This window comes from Athene noctua, chromosome 5 (genome assembly GCF_965140245.1).
Source record: "Athene noctua chromosome 5, bAthNoc1.hap1.1, whole genome shotgun sequence".
NCBI classification, from domain to species: Eukaryota; Metazoa; Chordata; class Aves; order Strigiformes; family Strigidae; genus Athene; species Athene noctua.
Genome location: NC_134041.1, coordinates 56,112,055 through 56,139,450, shown reverse-complemented (window position 1 = coordinate 56,139,450; position 27,396 = coordinate 56,112,055). Strand labels below are relative to the sequence as shown.

Genomic DNA, 27,396 nt, shown 5'->3' with positions numbered 1-27,396 from the left:
TTAGAGCAATAAAACCAATCATTTTAATTGAAGCCATTAAAAAAACCATGTGAGGCAATATAAATGGTAAAATTATACTTAAGAAGGAATAGCTAGCACTTTCTGAAAAGCTTTAAAACAGCAACAGACACTTTACAAAAGATTTAAGGGAAGAGAATAAGATTTCCAAACTAGAGGTATAAAGGTAGCATTAACAATTATCTTATAAAATACAGCAACAGAGACAAAATGGATACTCAAGCTTCTCGGAAACTAAGCCTTCTGGGGTCTTGGTTAAAATGTGTTCAAAAACTATTTTAAACAAGAACTAAATGCTTCATATTTTAAATTTACAGATCCCTGGCATAAACATAGCACTATACACAGCTTCCAAACAAGCAGTAAGTACAATTTCATTTAACCATGTGTGGTGTCATCTTCTACAAAGTCTTTGGCCATTTCTGCTGTGATCACATCAATATGACTAACCTGGTGGAACAAAAAGAAATACATAGTTATTGCAGTATCTCCTGCAGAGTAAGCCAGACTTATTTCTGAAGGCTCCAGCACTCAGCAACAGGCTTATAATCAATTTCTAATCTCCTTTGAAGAACACAACAAGGAATGTCTGTAGATATTTAAATTCTTTTTCAGGAAGGAGAGAGCTTTTACACAAGGCTGCAATATAACTAAAAATCCATCACTGAAATAAGACTGATTCACTCTGAACTCTTAAGACAAGTCTCAAATGCACAACTTGATAGGGTTCTCAGTAAGTGCCATAACTCAATATTTTATTTACCTTGTTTCTGAATTTTACACCATAAAATTTGTCAGCTGACTCAAGCAGTTCAGGCCTGAAAGTTGTTGTAATAAACTGAGCATGTTCAGCTAATTCCATAATCATATCTAAAAAAGAACATAAAAGAGTAGGACGGGTCTTAGTATGAGATAAGCAAAGAGTTTGTTATTCATTATTCAAAATGAGGTTTTAGTTAATAAAACAAAACCCAAAACCACTCACAAATCAAGAAAGGATCCATACAGGGTTTTAAAGCACTATCATTAATTCCAGTATCAACTCTGACAAATCCAGCCACTTGGCAAAATCAGTGGGGTATTAAACTTCTATGATGAAAACAGAGCAAGCACTTCCCCAACAATGCAATGAGCTAAAAGTTCATATTTATAACTAAACTACAATTCAAAACAGGACTATTTCCGCCACACTGAAATGTTGTGAGGACACCTTTTAGACACAGCAGACAACACAGAGCTTCTGCCTAAAACCAAGTTCATGAAACCTTTATAAGGAACAAGGTTAAATTCTAACACACAAGTTGGAATATTAAAAAATGTGCCTTTATGATTAAAAGTTTTTATCTTAAATGTCAGGGAGGAGAAGACCGACTATCACCTTCAACCCCAATGAAGATGAGTAAAGGTAGACCATTACCTGAAACAGCTTTTCTGTGCTGAGCATCCAAGGCTTGGTCGATTTCATCAAACAAGTAAAATGGAGCTGGATCACATTTCTGGATAGCAAATATCAGGGCTAGAGCCACTAAGGATTTCTGTCCACCTGAAAGTTGCTGCATTTCTCTCATTTCACCCTGCTTCCCTGTGAACGATACCTAAGAAAACAATGCAACAGAAAGATGATTTCAAAATATTAAACTGCAATGTCACTTGCTCTTACAGTAAATAAAAATAAACAATTTAATGTTGCCTTTTAAAGATATAATTAAAAGGCAATCTAAGCAAATACCTGGAGTACTGAAACACAAATATTTTTCTTTACCCTTATGCCAACTCCAGTGAACTGGTCTACAGATGGAACACTGCTCTGAGATCCAGATCCCCTTTCACTCTCAGTGCTGCCTTCACCTTCATCCTGGGACTGACTGCCCTCCACATCTCCTTTCTTCATCACTAATGTGGCCTTGCCACCAGGAACTAACTTCTGGAATACTTCACTGAAATTTTTTGACACCTGAAAAACAAACAGTCAATACACCAGTTCATTTTTACACAGTGAAATCAAATGCAGACAACAGCTGGTTTTACTCACACTAAGTATCTGCTACAAAGCAGAGACCAACATTCATTCTTAAGTGGAAGTAGAAGTGAGAAACATACGCTACACAGAGCTTGGTTTAAAAACATCTAAGCCAACTGTTCTTGTAGCATGAGAATTTTCACAAGTTTTTTCAAGGAAGTTGTAGAATTAACATATAAAACAGCAGCAAAAGCAAGTATGGTTTATATCTGAAGTTTACTGAAGACATCTCTCAAGCAAATGACCTTTTAAGAGAAGACTTTACAGACTTTGTAGCTCAGATTCTTTGTTAACATTAGGAATTACTTTCACTAAATCTGAAGAATGGATTTGGAGCAGAGATTTTTACCAGACATTCACCAGAAATGAAGTTTTTAAGAGGTTTAAACCAAAGCTAGAGTTGCAATACAACCAAGATGAGCACCTCTTTAAAATACTAGCCTATTTCAGTATTTAAAAACCCACAAACTTTAAGTTACATGATACTGCCTTCTATTATTATAGATGTACTTAATATCTGCTTTTTCCCATATAGCTGCTACATAATGGGACAAATTGATTTCCGCACCAGTTTCTTTACAGTTGTTGCCATTTTGTTACCTGTTTGAAAGTCAGCTGAATAGCCTCGTACTTCCTGAGCTCGAGGACATTCATCAGCTCCATGATGGATTTGTAGCCCCTGTCCAGTTCCTCTTGTCTTTTTATCAATTTTTCTTTCTGCTCTGAGAAATTCACAAACTGATCTAAAGCTTTTTTATTAACGTGACTGTATTTCTTCAGTTCCGTATTGCACTGCTCCAGTTTGCGGAATAACTGTAAATGGAAAACATTAATGTATCTAAGTGACTTGCAATTCTAGCCACATCTGACACTCAAGATGTTTGGTGACCCGAAATATTAAGTGTCGTGTACATGAAGCCAAGCACACTTATTACCTGCTTTAAACTTAAAGTCTGATACTTTTCAAAAGCCTCCTGTGGAAGTGAACCCAACTCTCGGATTTTCTTCATGCATTCCTCTTTCTTCTTGAGAAGCATGCCTTGCCTGTTAGTCATTTTTTCAAGTTCTTTTGTATCATGGTTAATCGCATCCATATGCTCCTTTTCCATGTTCTTCCAGCGTTCCATGCTCTTTTGAAGCTCTTTAATTCCTGCTTCCGTTTTGTCAATAGAATTATCCAGATCTGAGATATCGGGTGAAAGCACAAAACCCAAAGTCTTACATGCCTGCATAAAATCAGCAATTATGCAGTCAAGTATTTATGAAACAAAAAGATAATCTAAAGAAAAAGATCTATTAAGGAGTAGAAAGTTAATTTTAAGACAAAAAGCTGGAAATTCCTATCTTCTTCGCAATGAGTATATGGCTTAAAAGACACCCTAACAAACATACTAAGGTCATACACAGTATAGAAAGAGAAGCTTGAAGTTTGAGCCATACAGATGCTATTTCCTATTTGACAGCAACTTAATTTTAGACAGGTTAGACAAAATTCAAAAACAACTATACAAGATCATGCTTGTATGAAGGTTGTTTCAAAAGTACTATGCCCCGAAGCCAAAAGTCCACTATCACCAACACACTTAGTGGTATTAGTGTGCAACCGCGGATACTTCCTTTGTGCACAACATGCGCAAAAACCTTATTTCACTTATCTTTTGGAGCAAGTTCCAAAAATCTGTTACACACTGTAACTACTACAGCATATTTGAAATTAATAATTCTCATATTTTAGTTTAAGAAACAGACCACAATATAGCACATGTGAACTTTCAGAATCCTGGAGAATTTTCTTTCAAAAAATGATGCTACCAACCATCTGACCGTGCCAGCGTATCTTTCACTCGTTTGTTGATAGCCTCAAGTTCCGATGTTGTGGCAGTAAGAACTGTGCCACCTTCTGTTTCTCGAAGCTCATTCAGTTCCTATGGGACAAAGTAAATGCCAGCAAGCTTCAGCATGGAGGGGAACAAAAGTATAAGCCAGACAAACAAGTTATCTTCTGCCACTCTACATATAACTGTATTGAGTATTTTATTAACGTTAGATTTCCAAACAAATCTGTCACGATGGTGCTCTTTAAGGCTGTATATTTAGAGGAGGATTTCTGTCAAAAATTCATGTCTAAAATACTGTGCTGAAGAAGTGTACATAAAGCACTTAGCTTGTATATAGGGAAGCAAACCCCATCACAGATAATGCAGAGTAATGAACACTTATCAAATGATTTAATATGTTAAAGCCCTGGAAAGAAACCAAAAACAGACTGCAAATCAACATTTAAGAGAAAATCCTTACTTGTTCCACTTGGTCTAAGCGTTTTCTTAGATTCTCATTGAGGTATGTTTCAACTCTTGTGATAATGCCTTCCAGTTTAATCCTCTCATTCAAAAGCTGTCTGTTTTCCTGGGGGGGGGGGGGGAAAAAAAAATGTGTATTAATTGCCTTAGCTGACTCCTAAACAACTATTTTTTACTTTTTAAAAAAAATTAAGACAAAACCCCACTCTTCATATCACACAATGCTTTGGACTGCTCTAATTTCAACAGGTAGAAGGAAACAAATGGGAAGTATTTTTGCAGCTGTCTAGTGTAAAATTCAGCCATAAAACCCAGTGAGTTTCCAGAAACTGTATTAGCATCTGAATTCAATTCTTAAACCCAGAAGAGCAATTACTTTAGTATTTTTTCAAGAAGATGGGTATCAGACAAAACTTTAGTTTTTGTCTTATCTACCATGTGCTTAAAGGCACTATTTTCCCATACTGCGCATCATCCCTTCCAGACTGTATTTTTGTATTTCTTGTTGTAAAGTCCACGAGCAGTAGCAAGGAAACTGTGGTGATTCCAATGCAAACAGCCACAACTCTCACACAAGACAGCTAGTAAAACTTACCCAGCATTTGAGAAAAACGTGCAAATACACTTTGCAGATGAGAAAACTCCAAACATGCCTAGGTACTACTGATGAAACTAATTACAGTATATTCTTAAGTGACATCTCACACAAAAGGACAAAATAAGTTTATTGCGAATAAAGATACCACACATTTAATGGCAAGACATTTTAATTTCCTTACTTGCTGTAGTTGTCGAATTTCATCATTAAGGGCATCCACACGTTTCTGATCTTCAAGACTGAGCTGAGACAATAAATCAGTCCCCAGCTCTGCTTTTAATGATTCTCTAGTTGACTCCATAGCATGTAAACTTGCCTCCAAGCTCTGCAAACTGCGTTGCTATGGAACAGATAAGACAGAATTATTCCTCAAAGCAATCTGTAGATTTGTAAGTTTCACTTTTCTGTTTACATATTTTTGTGACATCTCCAGTCATCTCTTCATATTTCACATTATGTTAACCAGAAAGGAATGCAAGTTTATCAGTAATATTACAGAAACAACTAATATAAAAACAGTAAGAGCTTTCAATTGCCCCATAGTATACCTTAGGCATAAATGTCTTCTCAGACTGTTGCCTTTTCTCCTTCAGCATTTTCATTTCTGACAAAATACTGTCTCGAGAGGCTTTGAACTTTCTCTGCTGTGTCTCAATTTGCTGCATTTGGTTCATTAGCTGGTCAATCTCATTATTAATCCATTCCGTGGGCTAAGGAAAACACTGTCCTTGTTTTAAAAAGCATTTTATTCCATAGTAGTACCTTCAATTTTTATTCTGCTTGGCAAATTCAGCTGCCATGAAAATAAAACAAACAAACAAACAAACAAACAACCTCCCACAAAAACAAAACATTCAAAAACATTCAGTTGTACGGGAAACTTCAAGTAACTTGAGTAGCCTTATCAATGCCAAGAACAAACAAGGAAAGTGTCATTTAACTGTTAATTTTACAATATGGCACTCTGAAGAACACAGAGATACATTTGAACTTGTAAAGAAAACTCAGATCTTACAAAATATAGAAGAGCAGATACTCATGTTTAAAAAGAAATATTAGAACAATACAATTATCCCTTACTCAATTCTAAGGCAAAAAGTGTAATTTGTTCAAGCTAATTTTAATATAATTGCTTAAGTCATGGTGCAGGGCTTGCAGAAGATTGTTTTAATTTATGTTGAATCACTAACATCGTGTTACTCCTACTACAATGTGTATTTTAACACAGTATCAATACTCTAAAACTTAAGCAATTCCCCTAAGCAGAGGTTACAGTAATATACTTCCTGACATCATTAAACGTTTTGGGAAACTGAACGAGCTACATAACAGCAAGTTAGTGGGAATAGATATTTTACTTTCAAAATAACTGAGGTCTGTTTGTATTATGTTCTAAAATGTCAAACTGCAGTAACAGCTCTTACTACAGTCGCTGATCTACCACAGCTGAAGGGTATGCCTCATAGGAATTTCTATCAGTTAGATGAGTGCCCTACCTACAGCCTCTACAGATCCCTTCTCAAAATGAAAACCCAGGCCTAAAGGTTTTGACTCAAATGATAGCAAGAAACATCTCAGTTCCAAAATAGTAGTCCTGGTTAAAAGTTAAGTTATACTGAAACCAAAGGGTCCAAAAGGTAATTGGAAAATTTAACTACAAGCAACAGGAATTCAAGCTCCTGTTCCTAGTTACAAAAAAGCAGCTACCTGTACAATGCACACTGGGATTAGTGTTAAAATTAGTTTCTGCACAAATCCTTTTAAAACCATATACCTACATATCTGTAGTTTAAAAAAAGAACTAAAGGAGGAAATACCACACTTAAATATTTAATTGTAGATACTCCTACTGGGTCCTGCACATTGCTCACAGGAACAATAAGAAGGGCAAAAAGACATTCATTATTGCTGCTGCATGTAAAGCCAGTTGGCAAATTCAGTCTATTTAAGTCACATTTATCAGACCATTTTGACATTCTTCCACTGACTTAACATAGTCATAGGTACATACTTTTATAGTTTTGCTAATCAGCTGTGGATCTAAGTGTTCTGTGGCTTCAGTGTTCTGCCCATCTGCTGCCCCAAAAATGTCTCTAATGCACTGCTGCAGGTCAAAACACAAAAGAAGTTCAGTTCAAAGGACAGAATGACCTGGATAATGGAGAATGAAACTGTGTAAGTCTCCCTTGTCCCCTTGTCCCTGAATTTTAGATATTGGATCTCAAAAGGACACTGTAACATTAAAGGAGTTAGAGAAAAATGTCAGTTATGTGAATTTTTGTACAAAGAGACTGAAAAGACCAAGACTGTCAAACAAATCAGTTTAATTATAATATAATGCTCTTCATCTCCTCCCCACAGCATAAGTGGACTATGGAACACACCAATTCAGGACACAAGTACTAAAAATACAGCATGAGTCAGAAGAAGATAAGAATATCTGGTTATAGCAGTTACCACAACAAACTCTAGAAGCCACAGAAAGACTCATAAAGACTCGTAATTTAGGTTTAACCTCATCTCTAAGCTTTAAAGATCAAGACCAAATTTTAACAGGGACAGATTGCTAACACTCCTTTTCCCCAAAGCCTACAGTGCCAGCCACTCTCTGAAGCAAACTATTTGGACAAGGTGTACTTCAACTACTATTTTTCAGTCCAGTTTCCCCAGTACAGAAGTGGTATAGAAACTATTCCTTAACGAGCTACACTGATCTAAATATTTTTTGAAAATAATGCAATTCAGGCACATAAACAATGGATATGTATTAAAATCCATTATTTCCACTCTTTGTAAACCCATTTTCACATGCAGGTGTTTTGTTTGTTTTACCATTGATTTCTTTGCTACTAAAATCCCTACAGTAACATAACAGAACCAGGTTGTAAAAACAGTCAAAACAAATGCCACAGCTAAATACCTAACATTAACAGAAGTTAGTCTCCTGTTCTTCATCTATTACTGCAACCACAAAACAAAAGCTTTTCATCACTCAACCTTTCCCCCAAACCAACAAAAGGATATTTTCAATGTTTCTCCGTAAGTTTTCATTGAGTTTTGCTTCAAGTTCACCAAGTTCTTCTTCCGCCTTTCTAACATCTTTTTGCAACTCAAGCCGAGACTTCCTTGTGTCATAATAACCTCCAGTCAAAGCACCACGATGGCTGACTTGATCACCTAAAGGCATAACAGAATGAGACTATAAACTGCCCATTGTATGCTCTCCATAATGTTCAGAGCAGTTTCTACAATACAGCTTAGAGACTAACTAGAACATTTCAGCTTACCTACAGAGAAGAGCTGCATCAGTATCAGGAATCACATATATATGTTTATAGTAATTAGGGAAATGTTTATTTCTGTATTCAATTTAAAGTGCATTTCCTTTCTCAAGGAGAGACTTGACCACAGACTGATATGATCTCCTTTAAGCATTAGCTGATTTCTTTTTTGTTTTTAATTAACTTCCAAAACCATGCAGCGTGAAGGAAAAAAAAAATTTATATTAAGGGGAAAATGCAAATGCCTAGCACTACCAGTTTAAAAAAAAAAATCTCAGATACTCTGAGAATATTAAGGGGAGTATAAGTAAGGGAGAAAACAAAAGAGAGGCTGAGTAATTAGCAGCCTTTGTGGCTTGTAGAGTATGATGTTACTGAAAATTTAATAATTTCCTCCTCAGACATCCTTAGGAATTTTTTTCAAATTGACTTTAAGAGACAAAAAGATAACAGTAAACCTGCAGGGAATATGCCCTCGAAGAACAGACAATTAACAAAAGATACAGATTATTACAGAGAACGTTTACATGTAAATGTGTCTGGTATGCAGAAGAATTTACCTTGCATTTATTGGTAATTAAGGCTGTACATTTACACCCTAACACTGGTTTAAGTTTGTGGAAAACGCCATGACTACTCCAGGAAAACAAACTATGTTGAACAAATTGAATGAATACAAATCTAATCTGCTTTACAATGCTTAAGGATGAGATATGTAGTTACTAACATTTAGATCATAAGGAAATTCCACACCTTGTGAAGATATTATGCATTTTTAAGTACAGTACTTGACCAAGTGCAACACTGTACATTTCAGTCAAGTATACTGTTACTTAAAATAATCTTACTTTGACAACGCTAACAGACCATATATAATGAGCCTTACATTCCAGGGATCACATTTTTAAAATAAATAATTTCTAAAATTGCAACATTTACCTTCCAGAGTAATACAATCCATAGTGAAAGCTCTGGCCAGCTGGGTAGACACTTCCATGCTACGACAAATTAGAGTCTTGCCAAAAACATGTTTGAAAGCTTTGTCGAATCTTGGATTGTATCTCAGTTTACTGATCATAGGAATAGCATCCTGAAGTGACAGTGATTTTAATGAGAAGAACATATTGATACAAATACGGCAAGTATATTGCAACTAATTCATATACAGAATTAAAAAGAGCCTTGGAAAAAAGAAAATACCACCAAAAGTAAAAATAGAATACATTCTAGTTTTATAACAAGAATTTCTAAAAGCTTAGTGTATATCAAATTCACTGAATATTACCATTGCTTTCATAATCAATAAGCTACTAGAATGAAGACTTCCAGAGCTGTGTGTTTCATTATTTACATAGAGGATTTCAAATCCTGAACTCAGAAGCACAATATTGTGAATGATACTTTGGAAATCAACAGCTGTCAGTTGGCAGAAGGATGACACACTGAACATTACATAACATAAATACAAACACTATGAAAATCAAGTGCAAGATTTTGCAATTTTAGCTTTTAACAGCTAGGCTTAAGTCTGAAGTTGACTAAGTCTGCCAGGACTCTCATCCGAGTATTAAATCGATACTGAAACAAGTTGATTAAGTATCATAAATTCGCAGTAAAATTTTTTTCCTCCAAAAAAATTATTCCTTTCTGTAGAAAGTAGGACACAAACATTAACACAGCTTTACTAGTAAAGCCCTCCCAAATAAGCACCCTAGAAGTCTGATTGTTTCTTGTTTCTTTTTTCCTGTTTACCTGAGGAAAACACATTCAAAAAACCTTATTCTACCATGATTATTGTAGGAAGCAGTTAACATTTACACAATTTGTTCACTATTTAAATTTCAAACAACAGATACTTTCTTGAAATATGTTTCAGAACTACTTTTTATATGGTAGTCACTAAAGATTTATTTATGCATTTTTAAAATATAAAACCACAACTTATTTCCAACATCTTTGAGAAACTGCCCATGGTTGTAACATGGCTCTTCAGCTTTTGTCCATGGCAGCATTTCAGCTTAATGAATTACAGTTCAGTAATTCAGGCAATTATTATCAGTTTACAATAAAATGCTACTTCTTTTTAGCATCACCTATTTACTTGTAAAGTGAAGTTAAACTTTAAAGAGCAAATACCTAGTAGGAAAGTATTTTCCTATAACAGAGTTTATGTTGTGAAGTATACATTCAAAATAGTATCTGACTGCAGACATTCAACAGCAAAGCAAGTGGTGGGCAAAAAGCAATACACACAAACAATTCAAAATATGAGACTTTGTAGACGAAGATTCAAAAGGAACTTTCACTCACATTAGTCTCAGGATAAGCAGTATCTCTAACATCCAACTTGTTCAGAGGGAGGAAAGTAACTTCTCCAGGAAGGTTCATTTTGTTAAATTCCATTAGGATCTTTGTACTGACCTCATCAGAATCCACAATATGATAAAACAACCTAATGAACAAGCCCAACAAATAAGCAAAACTTTACTGTGCTAAAAGTGCTAACATATTCTATGGGAACAGTAAGCATGCAGGTACTATTAAAGAACATACCAACATAAAGCTGCACTGCATTTTCTCTTCAAGCCTGTGCCTTAGAATAAGTTGATACTCACTTTCATTAAAAGGGGATCAGCCAAGAATTTTACATTCCACCCTCCAGTCACAAGAGCAGCTCAATACATGTACAGCATTGCTGTGTAAACAGCCTTTTTTGGTTCAACTGCAACCCTCTGTCCTCCACACCATTTCAGTAAACAATAGTGAGTCCTCTGCATGGATTTACAGAGTTTGCATCTTATGCTTCTGTATGCATTCAACAGAAACAGAGAACACATATCTCCCTTTGCATGACTGGGACTATAGCACCAGAGCGACTGAAATAAGTGATCTTTCTTTTCCAAGTTCAACTACAGTTTGTTACTGATTTTTCCAAACTATGGGGCACAACAGGATTCAGAGAGGACTGAAGTACTTTGCCTGAACAAGGCTGTCTACTCAGACACAGATGTTTCAGATGAGGGACTGTATATTAAATTGTGGTAGCATCAAGATTTCTTTCTATGTGGCAAGATCATGTCACCTCTGTCCTCCTCCTTCCTGCCCTTAGGCACCATCTATGTTTCAATGGAACAAGAATTTGTATAGCTACTCATGAATTGAAACAGGGGACTGATCACACAGAAAGACAATTTAAATTAATTTGAAGTTTCAGATGCTGCAGGAAGTGGTGGATTACCCAGCAGGCACTTCTTCTAGAACACACATTACAGACTCATTTTAACACCCAACATCTTTTCAGATAGCTGGTTTTTGACAGTCTAGAGACCATCCTCACCCATGATATTTTCTAGTTCAAGTGAAATAATTCTTATCAATTGTTACCACAAACAGCATTGCTTACTGTAGAATTCTCCACACCAGAAGATGCCATCCACTTTATTCAATATAGCTCAAGCTCATCACCAACTCTTCTGGCAAATGTCAGGAGTGTGGATATGGGGCCTTTTTTTGGGGTCTTTGTGTAGTTTTGGTTTAGGTTGGTTGTTTTTTGGTGTTTTTTTTTTTTAGACAAAATCAAGAGCAGCTAGGATTAATTTTTAAATAGAATTCTTCTTAGTTCCTTCTCAAAGAAGTAGCAGTTTGATCATGCTATATAGAAGGCACTTTGACAAAATAAGGATGAGACCTCACGTTTAAGAGCAAAACTTTCAGTAGCATCTGGCGCATACAACTAAATGGTAACACTAGCTACTTTAACTTATTTAACACTAAATAGTATGTAATTACCTGTTCCCTGCAGTAACTTCAACACAGGTGTAGAAAGCTGGTTCACATTCAAAGTTATTCATCACAATGCCATGATAGCCATTTAGAACATGCTGGTTTATGCCTTTTCGACGGAAGTGCTCCAAGACTTTGTTTATGCTATCTATACCATTCAAAATGGCCTGTTAAAATATAACTCATCATTGTACTGCAATTAAAAGATGCACAAGCAATATCCATTTTACTTTTAACTTTGTGAAAGTTGTAACCTTCTTTTTCACTAAATTCCTGCTAACTAACCTACAGCTCTTACAGAAGACCACTACTCAAGGACTTTTTTTTTTTTCTCTTTAATAGCAAAAAGATATCAGAAGAAATTTTAAAAGTATTCCAGTTTTACCTGGTCTCCTTACCCCTCCTCAATTACCTTGCACTTACAAAGCTAATTTCTAGTTAGGTCTAGAGCTATAAATATTTTGAAAAATTCAGCTTATAAATACAATTTGTCCATTTTAGTTATGGCAGTAAGACCATAACCAAAAGAAATAACTGTCATATCTTTCAGATATAGCTATGACTTGTCCTTTAAGAATGAGAAGAAAAGCTTCCACAAGAACTTCTCAAATACGAGGTATTTTACCTTTCCTGTTGCTGCTCTGAGAAGCTGCTGTTTCTTTTCTAAATCCTCCCGCTTTGCAGCAAGAGCTTGCTGTTCTGCATTCTCTTCTCTCCACAGATAACTACAGAACAAAAAAAATTTAAATATTTTAAGTGTGAACGAAGTCCGAAGATTTTTTGAGAATGATAATGACAATTAAAAGACTGCTAATCTAACAGGAAGGTGAAGTGCAGGAGTTCATACATGGCTGTATTTAAAAAAACCCATACCTACATGCTATGTTAACAACTACACAGTTGGGTCCTTCACATTAAGTGAGATTCAGACATATTTCAATTAATTACTAACTTTCTTTCACTCTGTAGTTCATCCTTTTTATTTTTCACTTCATAGTATTTTCTGTCCAGTTCTTCAACACGAGCCTTCACTTCATTAAGATCCTGGTCCAGTTTCTAACAGAAAAGAATAGCATGAAACTACAGCTCTCTGGTCAAAAAAGAAAGTATTTATTTTTCAATATTAAATTACTAAAAATTCAGAAATTATACCTACAAACATTTTAACCAATTTACAACAATCTGCAAAAACACTAAGAATAAATACATCTTTGTAAGGAAGCAGTAACAAGGTGAAGTTATCAAGTGGACTACAAGGCAGGCACCAAGTTGAGCTGTGCATCTGGGCATTTTTGGATTGGACTGATGTATTTGCAGTGTAAGAGCCGTTTCTGAATAGAAATTAAAATCTAAAAGTTATGCAAATAATACTTGGGTCTTCTAACATCAATAGGAACACAACTTCTAAACAGCTACAATTGTAATGCAAAGGTGCAGTGCTTGCAGCACAGTTTAAAAGACACCCTGTTTAGGGAAAATAAGAGCTAAAACAACCAATGCAGACCTCTATAAAAATATAACAAGTTGTTATCTATATGAAATGGCTATGTTCAACACAGACAAGGGAAGTATCTTCCTGAAAACTCAGGCCAAACACTTTGGGGAAAGTACCAGAAAGTCAACATAAAGAGTGAAGTTAAATGCAGTGCTATAGGGAGCTCAGAGTTGATCTGCAGATGTTTTCAATAACACATTTTTAAGAGACCACATCGAACCAGAAAGTCTCATCTTACTTATAAATAGGCATTAAAGTTTAACTGTCCAAAAATCAAGTGTTTAACCCCTCTCAAAAATACTGACAGTAAGCTGAAAACATACACTGTACTGTTCCAAATTTTTCTCCTTGTTTGCCTCTGTATCCTCCAAATCCTTGTGTATAGCTGCAATCTGCCGCTTCTTGTCATTGATGGCTTGATCTAAAGACTTCAGTTCTTTCTTTATCCACTTATCCCTTTCTTCTTTGGAAGTAAACTGGCTTCCTCGACCTTGTTTTGCATAAAGATCTGTTCTTTCCTGTGTAGCCTGTGCAAGTCTATTTTGAGAAGGGAAAGACATGTGGTATTATAAAGAACTCTTTTGAATTTATTAAGAGCAAGCACTAAGAACTACCATAAGAGCAAGCACTAAAAACTACCATGAGAATTTTCATAAAGCATCAAATCAGGCTCTAAAATTTTAGCACTTCATAAAACAACAAATTTGACACTATCCTGAAGTGATTAAACTTAAAAATCAATGTCACCAAATACTGTTTCCCCCCCAACAATAAAGAAGGCTTTTTACAGACCATCTGTAAGTATATATAGCTACCACCCCATTCTCAAGCAACAAGTACAACTCAGAATTGCACATACGGATAGTACTGATAGTATCTTGGGGTTTTTTTAAATGCTTTGACTCCCCATTATAGAACGGCACAGACCTAGCAATTCCCCTCTCTTCTTTTTCTTTTACACTGTTGAATTTCGGCTCCGTTTCCGCTAATTCTTTCTGCTTCTCCTCAATTTTCTCAAGAAGCTTTTGCCTCTCTTTTAACAGTCTTTTCTGAAAGTCAAACAAAGCAGTATTTAAAGTTAGGTAGCATCAGGAACTGTATTATGATAAATAAAGGATCATAACACAGGAGTCTATGTTTACTTCCCCTGGAAGCATACTGAAAACATCCCAAAACCTTAAGATATCTGTCCAACAAACCTTAGAAAATAATGAAATGCTGCAGTCTAAAACCAAAACTTCAATGCACAATACACCGTGACAAAGACGTTTTAAGACTTCACCGCTGTTACATACCCTTTGTTCACTGTTCCCAGCTAATTCATCCTGCAGATCTTTAGCCTTCAGCTCCAATTTAGTCCTCTGTTTAATCTGCTCTTGTCTTTCAGCACTAAGTTGTTCTTTCTCTTCTTTCATTGCCGAAATCTTTGTCTTCAGTTCTCGAACCTGTCGTTCTATTTCCTATGCAAATTTAAGTAAGCAGTAACTTAAACACTGCATGCACATTTCAGTATCAAAACTCACAAGAGTATTATTATGTAAATCAAGATAAGCTTAAAGGGTGAAAAACTTCTGTTTCCGAACAGGATGAAAACAAAAAATAGAATTTAACAGTTTTAGAAACCACCCACCAAAAAAAAAAACCAAACCAGGAAGCAAACCATACCTCTGGAGAGACCTTGTTAAAAGTATTTTTACCTCCATTTTATCTCTAGCATCTTGCTGTGCATCTCTCAGCTGCCTGGATTTTTCTCCACTTGTCTCCCGCTTGGCAGAAAGCTGTAGGGAAAGATCACCAATAGCTTAGGTACCAAGATCCTGGTTTAGTAGTAGTTCCAGAAGAAAATAATTTGTTAAATTAGTGAAGAACATTGACAGATTCTATCAAGCAATGCAAGGAGATGTTGGCAAAAAGCAAATCAACAGCTCATGTTATGATTTGCATTAGCCAAGATATTTTACCTCATCAAGCTTAGCTCGGGTTTCATTAAGCTCCTGATTATAAATGGTGTATTCTAACGCCCGCCTCATTTTATCCCATTTCTGGTACTGAGCCAGCTCTTCTTTCTCCTCTTCTAGGGTATGCAGTCGCTCTTCGATGTATTTCAACAACTCATTGATCTTCTCTCGCTTGCCCTCTTGAGAAAAGATGACAAGATCGAAGTGCAGTTCAACACTGGAATACATTCCCACAACTTAAAAGCTACTGAATCTCCAGGGATTAACTATGTCAACAGTTAAAAAATATGAAAAGGAGAACCTATGTTCAGAAGTTCCTCAAAGAAACATCCTAACAGCAGAACTGTTGATATTAGCTATGTAAGGCAACACAAGCATGTACACTTAAAATTTTATACTATACTACATAAATTTTAGCATTTGCATAGCAGAATGTATCCTGATTTTTGGATCATTGACAGCTGACATCACTCATGTTTTTAACAGTACAAATACCCCTACTAGCCTAGCTAAAAAGTTTTATTAGTAAAAGCACACATTAAGTCACTTATTAAACCTTTTGAGATATTTAAAATTCAAGGAGTAAATATGACATGCTCTGTTTCATTTAACATACCACAAATAAGATCTATCTAGCAATTAGCCTTACTGAAAAAGCCATAAACCTTTAGAGTTAGTGGAATTAATGTGGTATCTGATAAATAATTTAGTTCCAAACAGGATTTCAAACAAAGTTTCTAACTTATTAAGTGAACAGGGACAAGCAAACAGCGCTGGGTGTACCGGGAGTCTCTGCTCTATCAGAACGCACACTGTACAGTTCTGGTTTTGGTATTTATCTCTTATGCTATTACATATTCATGAAAAGGCGTATCTTCCTTAATGCATGCCCTCTTCATCTCCTGGAATCTTCCCAACTCTCTCCTGATGGTCGCTGGAGTATGCACGTGCTCGATCCAATTCATCTAACAGGAATCAGGTTGTTGCTAACATACTATAACATTCCCTAAATAACGCTTGTAAGAAAAAGGCAAGAACTATGCACATATTGTCTCGTTCCCTTCAAGCTGGTGCCTATGTAAAGGCAAACATGACACACCCTGCTCCCGCCCTCAGCCTGTGACCAGATAAGGACAAACAGGATAGGACGGTTAAGAATTCCACGTGCAGAGGGGGTCACAGTTCATCACTCATCATACAATGCCCCACATCGACACGAATCAGATGAACACACTTCACATGGTACAAAACATTCATTTCTTAAACTATTTTTACCTGTTTCTTTCATTAGTGAAATACTCTCTTCTTTACGCTCATCATACACTCTGGTACCAGCTACTTCTCTTAGTAACTTCAGTCTTTGAGAGTCAGGAGCTGTGGCCATCTGGTTGATCTAAAAATTCAAGATCTATGATTTCAATAGCCTGCTCTGGATGTATAGCTAAACACAACAGACTAAAGATCACACTTTTTTTGCTGTGCCTGCTTGGCTGAGGTTTTGGCAAAAAGATTCACTTTAGGATGGCAAGTATTCTGCTTGTAATTTTGTTGTTTTTCAAATGCTATCAGTTATTGCTAAAGCTTCAGATACTAGTATTACGTAAACTGAAGAATTCATTACGCACTCAAAATTATGTTTAGAGAAACTCAAGCTTGGGCTTTCATATTCCTGGAGCTAAACCAAATTGTTTAAGTGCCTCCATAAAACCACACCAAAACGTAGGGGTTATAATCTTAGAATAATTCAGGTCGTGAGACACTCACTCACCCAACATTAAATTAATCATACAATTAAACCCCATGTAAAGCTCACTTTCCTTCAGGAGAATTTGAGTGGTTGCATCCTTTTATAAGAAGGTAAATAAGGTAACCGTTTCTGATTTGTACTATATTAAACCCAGTATGTGTATTTTGACTGAGTCATGTGCACCAATACCTGTGACAAAACACAAGAGACTTTCCAGCTGAAGTTGTTTCTTCCAAATACACATGTTCAGCCTTACAGGAAAATTTATCCTGATAAACATCCCAGACTGCACCACTGGGTCAGCATTTCTGCCATTAAGTGCTCCTGTATCCTGCATTCCCCTTTCAGTAATCTTTTGGCGCTTTCAGCATCTCCACAGTGTCCTACCCAGTGAGCCATTACAAGTAATCCATCCTTTGTCTCCAGATCTGGGTGTCCTTTGAAAGCTCTGGTAAGTGTGCTTGGGTCTTGAAAGACCCGTTAATACAGGCCATGCTGTGAGCCCTTTCCCTGCCAGGAGTTCGCTTTGGCGCTTCCACACAAGATTCCATTCATCCTCCATTGACAGTATTTTTAGCCTCTTAAAATTCTCTACAATTACTTTACTGCCTCATCTTAAGGCCCAGAAATCTATGAATTTACACTGAAATAGCCACAGGAATTAAGTCTGCTTTGTATTTAAGTATACAGAAGAGCACAATTGCAAAGACTACCATGAAATAAACTTTTCTAAGTATCAACATTACAGACATTATTTTTCTTAAAATCGACATAAACTACTAAACCGGTAATATTTGCAAAAGCAGCAACTACAGAACTGTTTCCAGCTACAACAGGTATAGGTTTTGGTGTACTTCTGCAATAATTGAACTAAGTTTGACATCCAGGAAACATAATACTGTTGATAATGATTTCTTCCACTTTGTGAAAAATAATCTTACCTTTCCTTGTTTGACAATGTAGTAGGGATTACTGCGAGAAAATCCAGCACTTTCAAGAAGATTCATTACATCATTTTTCCTGAAACATTATTGTGAATTTATTAAAAACACTTACAGTAAAAGTGACACCTGTAAAAATTCAGTCAAGTATCACAACTATACATCACATACTATAATCACTGTGTGCAATGCATGCTCTGTTTGAAGAAGTTTCTTTATTTGATAATAGCTAATTCTAGAAGGAAATGAGAAAATGAAAATGGAAAATATCCAAAATACTAGTATTGGAAAGAGACTAAAAAAAGCACCTTGAAACAAAGAAACAAATACAGATCAAGATATCACAAGGAAGGACATGAAACAACCTAAAGTCTGGCAACTCTTCTATTTAAAAAAAGCCCCGAAAGAAATACCCTATAAGCAGTTAAACATCATGCTAATGAACAGACTAAACTGTAAATTCAGTCTGCTGTCTACTGCACAAGGACTAACTCCCTTGCTCTCAAACTACCGGAACTTGGTATTACACAACTGATTTATTTCAGACTAGAGATGCAAGTGTTCAGTTTGACTAGAGAATTTTACAGAAATCCTACTGGTCTCATTCAGCTAAGGAAAAGAAGTACCTACGTCACCATTTTCTTGTCTAAGAAATATTGGTCCTTCTTGGCTCCAATGACTCTGCGAAGTGAGACTTCCTCTTTATCAATCTTAAGAAAACAAAACCCAATAAATTTAACTGCTTGTAGTAGGTATGTATTACTAATCCAGAATGTTTATGGTACTTTTTACTAGAACTGACTCAAAAGCAGTTACCATACTGAAAACTTCAATCATACTGAGATTACTAGAGTCAGAAATAATCATCTATTTCTGAAGTAGTGCATTCAACTTACCGGTAACCTGTTGTCCGAATTGTCAAAAATAATTTCCACAAACGCTGAAATAACACGAGGACCTGTACCTTCCTAAGAAAGGAAATATTTTAGTTACATAATTCTCACATTAGGAGGATTTTGAGCTCACTCATCTCTCCTTTTCCCTAACAATCCCACTTCCCCTTTCATTCCAAGAATTTGAAAATCAAGAGCATCTATGAAAGATCCAGTACATATATTTTTATTTCTGAAAATCTTGGATATACATTCACCAGTGTGCATTATCAAGATAATGTTTTACTTTGTTATAAATTCCCTTTTGCCAAAGGGAAACAAAAGCCATTTAAGGATGCTTTCAAAATAATTGGCTTAAAATATCCACAGCCCAGCAGTTTACTATTTTTGCAGTAACATGCATTAGCTTATTCTTTAGTCTTGTTGTTGTACACCTTCACTTACATGCAACAAAGCCAGTCTCTGCTCTGGGCGAAGATGACTAAACTCATCACTGAGGACAAACTGAATTGCTGTAATAAAATAGTAATGAAACAGAAGATTTATTCTTTCCTTTAGGGAGATATGGAGCCATTTCTTTAACTCAAAACATACTGTTTTACTGTTACATAGTACAGTCATACCATTGCTAATACCTTACAATGTTTCTTCACTAAAAACATTCATCTGCTGGATCTTCATCACTCAGCCTGCTGTACACTAGAATTTCTCTGAAGAAGTCATTGTCGCCACCTTCCTAACTCACCGTGTAAGCATTGACAATGCTGCCCAACTAAAGATTGATGAACTTTCTTCTACAAATACATAGCACACAGACTAAGTTAAACGTATTGCTAAAATACTTAACACTTGACAATTTATAAAGACTACCATCACAAAGGCCACTATCACCTGTGAGTAGCATCTTTGCTCCTTCACTGATGCTCCCACCCCACAAAACGCTCCTCACAGATAGCCCTGTGTTAAAAGGTTGTATAAACTGTGCCATACGGCTATGGAACTAGCTTAAAATTTAGCCACTGAGAATGTCTAAAGCAACTGCAAACATCCCAATCAGCTTTCAAGGTGGACTTTTAGAATCAGTTTCATCCTGTAAATACTTTTTTTTTCCATTTAAATCTTAATAAGAGAAGCCAAATACTAGGGAAAAACCTGAAGGTATCTATTAAACAAGTGCAGAGATCTGCCTTTGATCATTGTTAAGTAATTATCAATCTGCCACTCCTTACTGAGGAAGAACATTTGGTAAATCAACTTCTGGCAAAACTTTGCCAGCCTGTTACCATCAGCATCCCCATGCTATTGTATGAAGAAATCTATGCTTACCATAAAAAAAGTTGCTTTTTCCAGATCCATTTCTTCCCACTGAAAATTGAATCACAAAGAATAATCTTAAACTGACATAGGTTAACACTGCTATGTACCTTAAAAGTTGCGTATAAATATTCAAGAATGGAACTTAAATTTAACAGCTGAACAAAATCTCAATGGGATGAGGCAAATTTAGGTTGATGACTTCAGTCATTGTGTGAGAATAAGAGAGCAGTCCTTTCCCCACTCAAACACATTACAGTAACTCCCTATGCTATTCCACAGTGAGAGTAATGGTTAAAACAATCCCATTTATTCCCATCCTTTTTTTTTTTTTAAATGCTGATCTCCTGATAGGATAAGAACAGTAGACCTAAATCCAATTCTTCTGGTCCCAGCATCAGTTTTTTTATATTTAACCACAGGAATTCACTGTCTGCACATTCAGGTCAACTGTATGAACTTCTTAATACGACACTTGCTAATTCAGGAATGTTTTGTTTTAAAAAGACTGGAAGAAGTACTATTTCTATTTAAAAAAATAAAGATTTAAGAACACAGCACTATGCCAACAGAGTCATCCCAGTGTTTTTTCCTATGTGTTTCAGCAAGGCTCAGTGTCTTATCTTTAAGATCAGCACCTACTGTATTAATTTTGAAATTGCTTGCCTTCCAATAGCAATGAACATCCCAGGCTTTTCACCCCTTCCTGCCTACATGCCCTCCAGGTTCACCTCATTCCCCAAACTACTTGTGATTGCTACTGAGGTATTTAAAAAGGAAAAAAAAGGCAAAGCTAGCCTTTTTAAAAAATTATTTTAAAAACACCAATACCTGGAAAAATCTGAGGTCCCGCTGAATTAACATTACATAACAGAACATTATATTCAAGTTGTGCCCACATTTTTCCAAATCCTAGCTACTAAGTTTTTATGTCCAAAATTGACTGTTTTCTGTTGCATCAGCAGTCTCAAAGCTGCTGCACAGTCGCTAAAAATCAGTGCAAATGAAAACGCAGGATCAGGCATCCATGGGCAAAAATAGGAAAAGGCATTCAAATGGTGGACAGAAACATGCTGTTAAAGTAGGTGTTATTTATAAAACTACACTTGAAACTCATGTTATACTTTTTGACAGTCCACATTCCAGATATTCATTCCTCCAAAGCTGGAAGAAAGAGGATCATCTCTGCAGCAGTTTATAGTAGGTAGTGCACTTATCAAGAATGATCACACTTGGGCACACACACAAAAAGAATCCCATACGAATTATCTGCTGCTGTTCCTGCAAGGACAGCCTTTAATGGGGATCTGGTTGACAAGAGATCTACACATATGAACGCATTTACAGACCTCACCCTATTTCTGAAGACTCAGACTACTGTCACAGTAAAACTGAATGTTAGCATTACTTTGCTGTAAGTGGAATACACCTTGTGATATGTTACAGACAACTGTAAAGAAGTTTTTTAAACAGAAAATACATTCAGCAAACATAGGCAGAACATTAAAAACTATAAAGGACTCTAATGTGAACATCATCTGAAATAACACTGCAACTCTAGTGTTAAAAGACAAGTACCAGAACTTACCAATGACATTGTGTTTTGAGCTGAATGGGTCCACAATGGTTTGGTCCCTGTAGCTTCGAAAGCCCTGGATGATTACCTAATGAGAAGAGGGAGTTATTTTAACAAGGTTCTCTCTGTTCTGAAGCAGTTTTTGAACTGTAAGATTTTATAGAATATTTACATCAATTATAATATACTTGATTTCCCACACACAATTCAACCTTCCAGTTCCAGATCAGCAACTTACATTATAAAACTTGCCCCTCACCTGAGCATCACTTTATGGACAGATTTTTCTCCCCACATCACAAGAGATGCTGATACTTATGTAGGCCAAAGCACAGTGAACAAGAGAGTCCTAAGAATGTTTCTGTATCAGACTACAAAAAAAGATGTATTTGCATCAATTATTACATACAGGAAAGAAAAACATAATATAACATGGACTTATCCTAGCAGGGCCAGTTTATATTTTTCTAATGCAATCCACATACAGCATAAGAATTCTATTTGCAAATTCTCCAAGTTGAGCAATTGCAGACTGCAAAACCTGTACCAGACTCTACCTATTTTACACGCAATTCAACCTTTTTTTGTTTTACTGTACAACCTAAAGGGAAAAGTTAAAAAAGCAAGCTATCTTCATTCTAGTGGATTTACTTCTTAGACAAATACAAACCTACACAACTTCAGGAGCTACACAGCAAACAGTCACCTTGAAGCAGCACGTCAAATTCCTACTATTCCATTTCAGTAGCGATATGAGGTTTGCCCAGCCAGGTAACATACAAGGTACAGAGTGACAATATCCTGATGCTTCAGTTCTGCATAGCAGCAAAATTGATCCAACTTCCAGCATGCACATTCCAGCATTAAGCAACCTTTTCCAACCATTAAAGCTGTGCTAAAAGGCTATACAGCAGCTTTGCTCTGCTCAGCAAGACAGGAGAAAGACAGCCTTCACCTGTTAAGTCTTGATGTTTGCAGATCTTTCAGCAAGAATGCCTACACAAAAGGACTACAGTTGACATTTAATTATGTGCTTTGCCCAGCTGTTCTCCAACAGAAGCAAGATACTGTGAAAATAATGCCAATGTTTCACCATTATAGCTATCATAAACTGAGAATGACTTGCTAGGAAGACAGCAAAACATCTTACAAGCTATTTCTCAGTATTATTACCGCTGAAGTTTAGAATATGAAGTTATTTAGACTTTAATTTGTAAGGTCTATAGTCCCATCACCATTTTCTCTTTTTCTGAACATGTCACCCCTTCTCTCCTATCTTCCAAGTATTAAAACAGGCCACGCTCCATAAGACGTGCATAATACTTTGTATCCAGGAAGCACACACAAAGTTTCAGCAAAAAACCTAGAAGTAGTAACTGTAAACACTGAAGCAAGCCTTCACCTCCCCTACAAAATCCTACCTTAAATGTACACCTGAGCAACTCAAGAAACAATTACCTTTAAAACATTCATATTCTGTAATATTCTGGTAGTGTGCTATACAAACAGTGGGAAAAAATCCTGTTCGTAAAATTTACTAGACAAAAGACCGGGAGAAGAAAGCGCCCTGATTTATTCATGTCAAGGTAAGTCTGTCTCCCATTATGTGACAGCCCATTATCAAGGATTAACACAGAAAACTCCTCTTACCACCTGTTTCTACTAACGGATTAAAAACATCTCACTAATACTGAATGAAAATGCCGTGTCAGACAGAAAAATCAAGCACTGGAGTTTACAAAAACTGAAATAAAACTTAAATGCATTAACTAACTTTTAGTCAAAAATCATCGAGCCATTCTCTTCCCAGGCACTACAGTCTCCTTGTCAAAGCCTCTTTGCAAAATTATTTCCTTACTGGAATCTAAAGCCAAGAATATGAATAGGCAGAAAATTACTAATTCTTGACCATCAAACACAAGATCTAAGCAACAGCAGCTATTTTGGAAAAGGAATTGTGTTCCAATACCTCCCTCCAATGCCTTGCCTATCTAAACAGTGTTTTGGAATTGCAACTGTCTATGCTCCCTCTCCACGGGCAAGACAGTTTTCAATAGGTACCTGCGCTGTATTCAGATCTAAATCCAAAGCAACTATATTGGAAGTAACTAAGGATTTCAGAACGTAATGGACTGAACTACAAAAAGCAAGTTTAAGACAACGTGTTAGCCGAAGACTACCCAGTCGCTGTGGCTGTAAACACAGACCCCCACCTCTTTTAAAAAAACAGTCTGCCTCATCAGCCAGCCAGAGACTTTCTGTCTCCACACTTGCTTTCAAAGGCAAAATAGGAATGAGCAAGTCTTACTCGAGCCTTGTCCCCAGCTCTAGGCCACAGCAACTACGTTCACTCACTCTGGTTTTGAAAAATAAATTAAAATTACCCTCCCCCACATTTTGTAAACAATACTGCTTTCCCAATTCACCAGATCAAGGAAAAAAAATAAAAAGAATGGACAAAATATTTGATCTCCAGTATTTTTACAGTTTGCCTATAATATTCTAAAAACATTCAGACTGGAATAATTCATCTACTTTATTCTCATAAGAGCCTGAAAGCTTCTACAAAAAGGTAAAAACAACCAGTAATTATTTATTGGATATTACTACAAACCCACAAACTTTTACCACTCACATACTCAGGCACCAGAGTATCATCCAGACAGACTCTGAAAACCATTTCCCCTCCCCTCCCCTCAAAGTTTTTTTCCTAGATGGCTTCTCACTTAATCTATCCTACATATTCTGCAACCTCATAACTTCTTAATCCAAGGCTATACAAGGCAATAAAGACTTAAACAATTTTAATCTTCAAACTCCAGGAATGATTTCTGGGAAGCCACAAAATAAGCGATATTGGTGGAACCAAATTTGCCCTCATCCATTTTATTCTCATGTTCACACCTTGTTATGCTCTCTTCTATAACTCCTAGAATGGTATTGGTTACTGACCACCTAAAATTTCTTTTTTTCCAGTTGAAACTTATTTCCCCTGTTCTTAATGTGGACTTCTTACTCTGATTCTATACATCTTCACTACTGTTTATTTTTGTGCAGTTCAAATCTGGAGAACAAGAATTCTTATTCAGAGACTTTAAAGCAATGTGTGCACCTGCAACAATAAACTGATTTACTAAAACACAATCAAAAGGTATTTGCAGCACTCCCTAGTCAGCCAGCTGATGAAAACCTTATTTCTATGTAAAATATGCACTTTCAAACATGATATTCTTTTGGATTAAGATACCCTTAGGGTATCAGAAAGCCAAGTCAATTTTGAGTCCACTGAGAAACGAAAATCTTAGTAGGCTTTTTATGAACATGCATAGGTAGTGGTACGAAAGCAGCCATAAAAATTCAACCACACCATGCAACACGACTGCACGGATATACTACAGAACTGACAATAATTGCCTCTATCTCAAAAAATGTTTTGAAAAGGTCCATACAAGGATCTTCTTTTTAACTGAGGGTTAGCTGCAGATTGCCTATCAAGGATAAAGTATAATAGATTAAATAGTCCATGCCCGGGGGCCTAAAGCATCACCCCAATACAAACAGTAACTGTTGTTTCTCCCGGGGGAAGGGACAGACAAAAGCAGTTTGAATTGAAACTCCAAATACAGTTACATTTCCCCATTGAAACCACATACAGATAAAAAAAAAAAAAGTAAAGAAGAGAACCAGCAACTTTAACAGCTGAAAGATGCCGCCTAACAGCTGAGGAAAGCCCTTTGTCTATGTACGAGCCCCGCGTGGGTATGAGCCTCCGGGCCTTGGGTCATCCTCATCCGCTGCCTGGAGAGCCAAGACAGCAACGCTGGCCCGTCCAAAAGGTCCTCACAGAGCCCGCGAACAAATCCCGAGTAGAAGAGGGCCTCGCCCCAACGCCACTTCGCACCTGCAATGAATGAAACTAGCCACGGGAACCTGGGGAGGAAAGGCACCCGGCAACCTACACGGAGGACTTGTTCCGTGGCTGGCCCGAGGATGCTCCCCCTCAGCCAGGGCCGCGGCTTCCCGCCTCGGGACAGCAGCGAGCCAAGCAAAGGCCTTCGGACCCGCCACCACCCGGCGGGCCTCTTGCTACGGGCCGGGACATGGTTCTGCCGCTCGCCCGGAGGTCGAAGACCCTCCAGCGCCGGGGAGGGGCAGGGCAGAGCAGGCAGGGTCAAACCGACCCAGCCAGGCCCAGGCCGCACCGCACAAGGCGAGCGGCTTGGACCGCGCCAGCTTACCTGCTTGATGTACATGTCTGCGAAAGATGGGGAAGGTGCCCGCCCTGGCGCCTCCTGCTGTCACTCTTCCCGTCCTCACCGTCTCTTCCTGGCACGAGTGCTCGGCGCGACCCCGGGTCTCCCCCACCGCCCTCTCCCGCCCCTTCAGCCTCCCCACACTTCCCAGCAGAGCGCCCCTCTCACCCCTCACGCAAACAAAATGGCGGCGGAACCTCCCCCATCCCGCCCCGGCGCGAACCATCCAGCACCAGATGGAGGGGGAGGAGGGGAGCCCAGAACGCGCCCCTGCTCCTCCGGAGAAGCGTCACCGCAAGATCCAGTAGAGGCTGTCCTTCGTGTCAGCTGCTAAAGTGCCCCACTGACCTTCCCGAAGGTGCTCCGAAGCGGAGAAGGCTGCAGACACTGCCCCTCCCCGCAGTGGGGGTCCCCCCAGAGAGTCAGGGCAAGTGGTTTCTCCGCTGAGGGGCGGGTTGGGCGCCAAAGGCAAGTGTGAGCCGAGCGGGGGAGAGCGGCGGGGCGGGAGCGCCGTGGCGCCTGCGGGGGGCGCTGCCGGGGCCGGGACATGGCGGAGCTTTGGCGCGGGGGGAAAGGGCGGGACGCAGCGCTCTGCCCTCGCCCCAGGCCGGGGGCGGTACGAGTGCTCACAGGTTGCGTCAGATAAAACCTTGATCTTAAATCCCGTCTTTTATTCGAATATCTGAAAAATAAACAATCCATTAAAAAGGAGGAAAAAAAAAAAAAAAAGAGGAACTAGCAGCGTTAGGGCCTGTGGCTGGGCTCCAGCATGGCCCCGAGGGTCCTGGCCTGCCCCCGTGACTGCCCAGGGCTGGGAGTACAGGGCCTTGAGGTGTGGATTCCAGTCCCTTCTCCCATTTTTTTCGTATTTACCTCCGGTTTTGCTCATTGTTCCCACTATGCCAACCCCAGTCCCTACAGTGAGGCAACATGAAGTCACGTGGAACAGGGCCAAGCAGCCTCCAGGTGCAAGGTGCTGCAGCGTGGGGCCCGGGTGCCCTGGCAGGCCTCGGTGCCTGTGTGAGTTCAGCTCCTCATCTGTTGTGAAACACCTGGGCGAAGCCAAATACCTGCCCAGGGTGAGCTGAGTAACGGGAATGATGCGAAATATTCTCAGGAAAACAGAAAGATTAGCTTGAATCTGTACCCACTCCTTTATCTCCTGGAGAGCCACTATTCATCTCCCTGAAGGAGCTGTCAAACACAAAATCAGCACAAT

At 37.8% G+C, this 27,396-nt stretch overlaps 1 protein-coding gene across 1 annotated transcript; it reads right to left on the bottom strand.

Moving 5' to 3' along the window:
• Positions 1-26,329, bottom strand: SMC3 (structural maintenance of chromosomes 3). The gene is made up of 29 exons (XM_074907706.1): positions 26,163-26,329; positions 21,937-22,012; positions 20,361-20,399; positions 19,479-19,546; positions 19,038-19,109; positions 18,772-18,851; positions 18,142-18,220; positions 16,729-16,846; positions 15,457-15,632; positions 15,193-15,273; positions 14,791-14,955; positions 14,423-14,544; positions 13,819-14,032; positions 12,953-13,056; positions 12,626-12,725; positions 12,007-12,167; positions 10,528-10,669; positions 9,157-9,307; positions 7,961-8,113; positions 5,485-5,636; positions 5,118-5,276; positions 4,337-4,444; positions 3,855-3,963; positions 2,974-3,221; positions 2,639-2,851; positions 1,781-1,972; positions 1,436-1,613; positions 782-888; positions 1-468 (listed from the first exon to the last, which is right to left on the bottom strand). The coding sequence occupies exons 1-29, from the start codon at positions 26,175-26,177 to the stop codon at positions 397-399; spliced, it is 3,654 nt and encodes a 1,217-aa protein (XP_074763807.1). The 5' UTR covers positions 26,178-26,329; the 3' UTR covers positions 1-396.
• Positions 26,330-27,396: the final 1,067 nt, after the last annotated feature.

Excerpts from the sequence above, each read along its gene's own strand:
- SMC3 (XM_074907706.1), bottom strand. Across the intron at positions 16,847-18,141 it reads ACATTGTCAAACAAGGAAAG|ATCAACCAGATGGCCACAGC; the intron begins GTAAGATTATTT and ends TTGAATTTTTAG. Across the intron at positions 9,308-10,527 it reads CTGCTTATCCTGAGACTAAT|GATGCTATTCCTATGATCAG; the intron begins GTGAGTGAAAGT and ends CTGTCACTTCAG.